Genomic DNA, 6640 nt, shown 5'->3' with positions numbered 1-6640 from the left:
ATTGATGAGAGAGAAACATCAATCAGCTGCCTCCTGCACACCCCCCACTGGGGACGTGCCCACAACCAAGGTACATGCCCCTGACCGGAATCGAACCTGGGACCCCTCAGTCCGCAGACCGACGCTCTATTCACTGAGCCAAACTGGTCAGGGCTAAAATATATTTTTATTGATTTCAGAGAAGGGAGAGGGAGAGAGATAGAAACATCAGTGGTGAGAGAGAATCACTGATTGGCTGCCTCCTGCATGCCCCAGACTGGGGAATGAGCCCGCAACCTGGGCATGTGCCATGACCAGAATCAAACCATGACTTCCTGGTTCATAAATCGATGCTCAACCACTGAGCCACACTGGCCAGGCAAAATTTTGCCATTTAAAAAAAAAAAAGGGAGTCCCAGCAACTCTTAACTGTTGTATGATATTCAGAAAATCACTTTGGCTTTCTGAGCCTGTTTGCCCAATTGTAAATTTGACTAAACAATCACTAAATTATGGGGGAAAAAGTTCAAAATAATAAGATATGTGTAGTCCAAATGAAGGGACAAAGAAATATTTCTTGTCTCAAGTTTTCATATCAGCAACATGAACTAGAAATTAATATACTGGAAATCACTATGAAGGATGAGCTATTTACAAAGTCAATATCATATTTACAAATATTAAAAGATTTCCTTCCTGCTCTGAATTTTCATGTACGAAGTGAAGTGCTGCATCTGAAGATTTTTCCTTATTCTTTCCATCCATACAGTTTTATCTCCAGTGTTGGCTCAGATCACAAATTTTAAAGGAAGAATGAAAGCATCCCATGGTCCTTGTATTCAGAGTTCCTGTTCATTGTGTGTCTTCACATGTGCCTGCAGATATTCAAGATATGTGAAGGCCTTCCCACATTGCTGACATTCAGGTATTTTTTTCACTGTGCGTTCTCACATGTTTTCGCAGGGATGTGGGATACCTGAAGGCTTTCCCACATTGCTGACATTCATCAGGTTTCTCCCCAGTATGTGTCCTCACGTGTACCCGCAGGTTGTCAGGATACCTGAAGGTTTTCCCACATTCCTTACATTCATAGGGTTTCACCCCAGTGTGTGATCTCATATGTCCTTGAAGGGAGCAGAGACGACTGAAGGTTTTCCCACATTGCTGACACTCAAAGGGTCTCTCCCCACTGTGCATTCTCACATGTATTCGTAGGGATGAGAGAAAACTGTAGGATTTCCCACATTCTTTACATTCATAGGGTTTCACTCCACTGTGTATTCTCATGTGACCTTGAAAATGTTGAAGCTGCCTAAAAGCTTTCCCACACTCTTTACATTCATAGGATTTCTCCCCAGTGTGTGTTCTCACATGTTTTTGAAGGTAAGAGTGACTAGTGAAGGCTTTGCCACACTGCTGACATTCATAGGGTCTCTCCCCAGTGTGTGTCCTCACATGTACTCGCAGGGATGCAGCATACCTAAATGCTTTCCCACAGTGCTGACATTCACAGGGTCTCTCCCCAGTGTGTGTCCTCACATGTACTTGCAGGTTTGCAGGAAACCTGAAAGCTTTACCACATTGCTGACATTCATAGGGTTTCACTCCACTGTGTGTTCTTACATGCCCTCGAAGGGAGGAGTGACGACTAAAGGTTTTCCCACAGTGCTGACATACATAGGGTCTCTCCCCACTGTGTGTTCTTGCATGTTCTTGCAGATTTGTGAGATACCTGTAGACTTTCCCACACTCCTTACATACATAGGGTTTCACTCCACTGTGTGTTCTCACATGTCTTCTAAAGTATTTAAGACTACCGAAAGCTTTCCCACATGCCTTACACTCATAGGATTTCTCTCCAGTGTGAGTTCTCACATGTCCTGTAAGGTAAAAGTAATACATAAAGGCTTTTCCACATACTTTGCACACATGGATTTTTTGTCCACACTGACCTCTAACATGTCCCCGAAAGGATGAGTGGCAGGTGAAAGCTTTTCCACATTTCTTACATTCAATAGAGTTTTTATTACTGAGACTCTTCACATATTTCTTAGCTGCTCTCCCAGTATCCTGACATTTATAGGGTTTCTCCACAAGATCAGTTTCCTCCTGAGTACTCAGGCATGAAACCAACCTGCAGGGTTGTCCACATTCCTCACAGGGATGAGGTTCGTGTCCAGTGGGAGATCTCTGCTGATTTATAAGGAAAGAGCAATCCGTGAAGACTTTTCCACACTTAGTGCATTCATAGTGTTTAACTCCAGGGATATGTGTCTCATCCACAGGAAGATCTGTGATCTGGTTCAGGGTGTCTCCACATTGATTACCTTCCTTAGTTTCACAGAGACTCTCCACAAAATGACTTCTATTCAAAACAGGAAACACACTATTAGTGATTAATGCTCATAAGTGATTTCTTTATTACTGATTATTGATGGTTCTAATGACCACGTATTTACCATTTTCAATGCACGGGTATGTTTTTGGTACTGTCTGCATTATTCCATCATGAAACAAGCTTATTGCTCTGGCTGAGCTAAAATAGGGCCATAACTTCCAGTGTTTCTTACATATGGGGTCTCCTGATCATGGTTTCCATCTGAGTTCTGTTTCAGACACTCAGTAGCTACATCACATGTATGAAAATAGTGTCTTGTGAAAATTCTCTGAGTACCCTACTGATTAGCTAGCTAGGTTTGTGCTTTTTCTTTAATTTCAAGTTAGTCTAACACTGCTGAGATACCCTGTTCCCCTGTTCCACTCACCCCAGATGCCTCTCTTGAGGTTGGTGCTCATCTGCAATGTTATAAACTGTGAAGTTTTCTCTAAAAACAGACCAGGAATCACTCCTTATGAATTGTAGTATTTTCTCTTCACTGGATATTTCATTCTCCAAATTATCCTGCCCAGGACATGATGCTTGGGTTTTAACTTGAGTGAAACAATCTGTAACAACTGATAGCATAATTAAATTAAATTCCTGGGAAAGAAATGGTGAAATAAAGAACAATGTATGGATTTATTTTCATATACTGATCCAAAAGTATAAATAATTTTTATAAGGAAGAACAAGTTTATAAGCAAAGAAAAACTCTAAGGACCTTTGCTATTTGGGACTTTGACAATAATAGGAAAAGTGAGTCAAAATGGCAGCCTGGTCACTAAGAAATACTATTAAAAAAAAGATAAAGACCAAATAAATATAAATGTTATAAAAAAATGAAGCCGAAACCGGTGTTGCTCAGTGGATAGAGCGTCGGCCTGCGGACTGAAGGGTCCCAGGTTCGATTCTGGTCAAGGGCATGTACCTGGGTTGCGGGCACATCCCCAGTGGGAGATGTGCAGGAGGCAGCTGATCCATGTTTCTCTCTCATCGATATTTCTAACTCTCTATCTCTCTCCCTTCCTCTCTGTAAAAAATCAATAAAATATATTTTTAAAAAAATAAAATAAAAAAATGCAAAGTAGGGAGGAACAGCAGAATGCACATGCCCAAATGTTACCTTTACAGGAGATGCCAAAGTCTTCCCAAGTGAGTGAGGATACAATAAAAAGTCCAACAGGAATGCAGGGTAAATGTAAAACATCTCCCTCTCAAACACAGGGTGAGTCACATTTCTAACAGATTTGTCCAAATAGCAATCCCTTATCCAGAATCTATTCTTCCTGCGGGTTGTTGTTCTCTGAAGTTCTCAGACACAGAGGCCCTTAAATGAAGCCTTTCTTCACAGCCCCCAGCTGCCATTAGGAGATTGATGGTGTGTTTGGCTGATGCCCTGCCCCTGGAGAAAAGGTCCTCATGATGGAGGATGGAGGGCAACACACAATCTATGAGAAGGGCCCATACTTGGGCTTCATGGATGAGAACCATAAAGCTGTTTTCACAACAAACTGGAAACTATGCTCATTCTTATAAAAATTAGGGGGCATCAGACTTTTGTTCAAGAGAAATAAAAAGTCAACTTAATATATAAAACTTTTTTTTATCATGAAAAAGATATTTGACTCTAGATATGTTCCATGAAGGCTTGGATTACATAAGTCTTTTTTTTTTTTAACATATTGCCCTTCCTTGGACCCAATAAAAAAAGAACAATTGTAAGAAATACTTTTTCCTTAAAAGACTAAGTGAGGGATAAAGCCATCCTTACCCACTGAGGCCAGGTTCCTGAAGGTCTCTAGCATCACTTCTCTGTAGAGCTTCCTCTGAGCACCATCCAGCAAAGCCCACTCTTCCCGAGTGAAGCACACAGCCACATCCGCAAAGACCACCGTGTCCTGAAACATCCCACATATTCTGTTTCAACAGGGCACCTCTTCACCAGCATGTGCAGGAGGATGGGGGAGGCTGGAACAGAACTCAATTCCTAGGACACCTAAGCTCATGCTCTTTTGGGAAATGACAATAAGCAAGCAAATAAAATGCATTATAGTAAATAAGTGGTAAGAGCTTGGAACCATGAAGCAAAGTACAAGAACAAGTGATATAAACTTATCCTATATAATAAAAGCATAGTATGCAAATTTTCCCTGCAACTAGGAGTTCCTCCGGGAGTTCGACCAGGGGTGGGGCCGGCCTGGGGGAAGGGAGGCAGGCCCTGGCCAGCAGCCAGCAGCCACTAAGGACTCTACCCGTGCATGAATTTTGTGCACTGAGCCTCTAGTCCAGCGGTTCTCAGCCTGTGGGTCGCAACCCCTTTGGGGGTCGAACGACCCTTTCACAGGGGTCGCCTAAGACCATCGGAAAACACATATATAATTACATATTGTTTTTGTGATTAATCACTATGCTTTAATTATGTTCAATTTGTAACAATGAAATTGGGGGTCACCACAACATGAGGAACTGTATTAAAGGGTCGAGGCATTAGGAAAGTTGAGAATCACTGCTCTAGTCCATACATAATTTAAAAGAATGGCTTTTACTGTTATATAGCAGATTCTGAGTATGTTAAAGACTGAAAATGAGTCCTGGCTGGTTTTTCTCAGTGGTTAGAGCAGGGGTGGGCAAACTTTTTGACTCGAGGGCCACAATGGGTTCTTAAACTGGACCGGAGGGCCGGAACAAAAGCATGGATGGAGTGTTTGTGTGAACTAATATAAATTCAAAGTAAACATCATTAGGTTAGAGCATCAGCTTGTGGACCTAAGGGTCTCGGGTTCCATTCCTGTCAAGGGCACATGCCCCGGTTGCAGGTATGCAGTAGGGGGTATGCAGGAGGCAGCCTATCAGTGGTTCTCTAATCATTGATGTCCCTCTCCTTTCCTCTCTGAAATCAATAAAAAATATATATATAATCAATAGAAAAAAATATCCTGGGGTGAGGATTAAAAAAAAGACTGAAGATGAAGTCATTGTTCAGATAATGTAGAATCAGATACTTGGCTCCTCAATAGTTATTGTCAGCTCCAAGACCTGGAACCAGGATCTCAGACAGTCATGAACACTGAGATTTCCAGTGCTGCTTGATCTAAACAGCTCTCACCTTGTAAGTCAACAGTGTTCTAGAGCCTGGTCTAGTCCCCTCATATCTGACAGAGGCAGAGACACAACCCCTCCCCCGATGAGGTGGACACTGTGGGCATAGGTGTAGGCCAAGCCGGGAGCCTGGCACACCGGTTGGGTAAAAGGGGAACTTGGTTCCTGAAGAAATTTTCAAGCCAGCACGGCCTCGCAAATAAACAACCTTGTGCCTGGAATATGAGAAAAATCGTCCCACAAAGAAGAATTACTGAAGGATCTAATGGTAATAGAGCTAAAGGTGACTTTAACAGAGAGAAAAAAACTACCTAATGTGTATTTTAGAGCAATGTTGGGTTGGATGACATCACATCAATAAAATAAAGGGCAAAAAATTATTTTAAAAGTTGAAATTTTTAAAAACTGTGTTCTCTCAAAATCTAAAAAAACACACAAAAACAAAAAAACACACAAAACCAAACCCACAACTGTATCAGGCACAGAAAAGGCAACACTACATCAACCAGGGTTAAACTAGGAATTGCTAATCACATACCTGATACCAGACATAACTACATACAGAAAACTCATAGGACCACAATTTTTAAAAAGGCAACAAGATAAAGACAAATAATATAATTAAATAATGGGCAAAGAATGTGAGCAGATACTTCTTAAAAGGAAAAATTCATATGGCCAATAAGCACCTAAAAGATTCTAGCCATTAGTCATCAAGAAAATGCAAGTCAAAACTAAAGCAGGTATCTGTTCACACTACTAAGATGGCTGTGAGACAGACAGACAAGTACTGGTGAGGATGTGAGGAAGTCAGAACCCTCACACAGCTTATGGGAAATAAAGTAGTGAAGCCACTTTGGAAGACAGCCCAGCAGGTCCTCAAAATGATGGACATGGTTACCACAAAACACAGCAATTCCACTCCTGTGTGTTTACATAACCAAGAGAAGGAAAAACAAATATCAACACAAAACTAGTAAAGGGTGTCCCAAAATTCATGCAAGAAGTAATTTTGGCCCTAACCGGTTTGGCTCAGTGGATAGAGCGTCGGCCTGCGGACTGAAGGGACCCCAGGTTCGATTCTGGTCAAGGGCATGTACCTTGGTTGCGGGCACATCCCCAGTAGGGGGTGTGCAGGAGGCAGCTGATCGATGTTTCTTTCTCATCAATGTTTCTAACTCT

General features: G+C 41.8%; 1 protein-coding gene across 1 annotated transcript; it reads right to left on the bottom strand.

Annotated features, from left to right (window-relative positions):
- Positions 1-804: 804 nt before the first annotated feature.
- Positions 805-4531, bottom strand: LOC102261125 (zinc finger protein 77). The gene is made up of 3 exons (XM_005858817.2): positions 4131-4531; positions 2745-2934; positions 805-2344 (listed from the first exon to the last, which is right to left on the bottom strand). Exons 1-3 carry the CDS (start codon positions 4264-4266, stop codon positions 901-903), a joined length of 1770 nt encoding a protein of 589 aa, XP_005858879.1. The 5' UTR covers positions 4267-4531; the 3' UTR covers positions 805-900.
- Between the last annotated feature and the right edge of the window lie 2109 nt (positions 4532-6640).

The sequence above is a fragment of the Myotis brandtii genome, unplaced genomic scaffold (assembly GCF_000412655.1).
Source record: "Myotis brandtii unplaced genomic scaffold, ASM41265v1 scaffold122, whole genome shotgun sequence".
Classification (NCBI taxonomy): domain Eukaryota; kingdom Metazoa; phylum Chordata; class Mammalia; order Chiroptera; family Vespertilionidae; genus Myotis; species Myotis brandtii.
This window is presented reverse-complemented; position numbering and strand designations above follow the sequence as displayed.

Coding starts and splice junctions, on each gene's coding strand:
- LOC102261125 (XM_005858817.2), bottom strand. CDS start 4,266: ATGTTTCAGGACACGGTGGTCTTTGCGGATGTGGCTGTGTGCTTCACT. Junction 2,935..4,130: donor CAGGAACCTGGCCTCAGTGG/GTAAGGATGGCT, acceptor TTATGCTATCAG/TTGTTACAGATTGTTTCACT. Junction 2,345..2,744: donor CCTCAAGAGAGGCATCTGGG/GTGAGTGGAACA, acceptor TGTTTTGAATAG/AAGTCATTTTGTGGAGAGTC.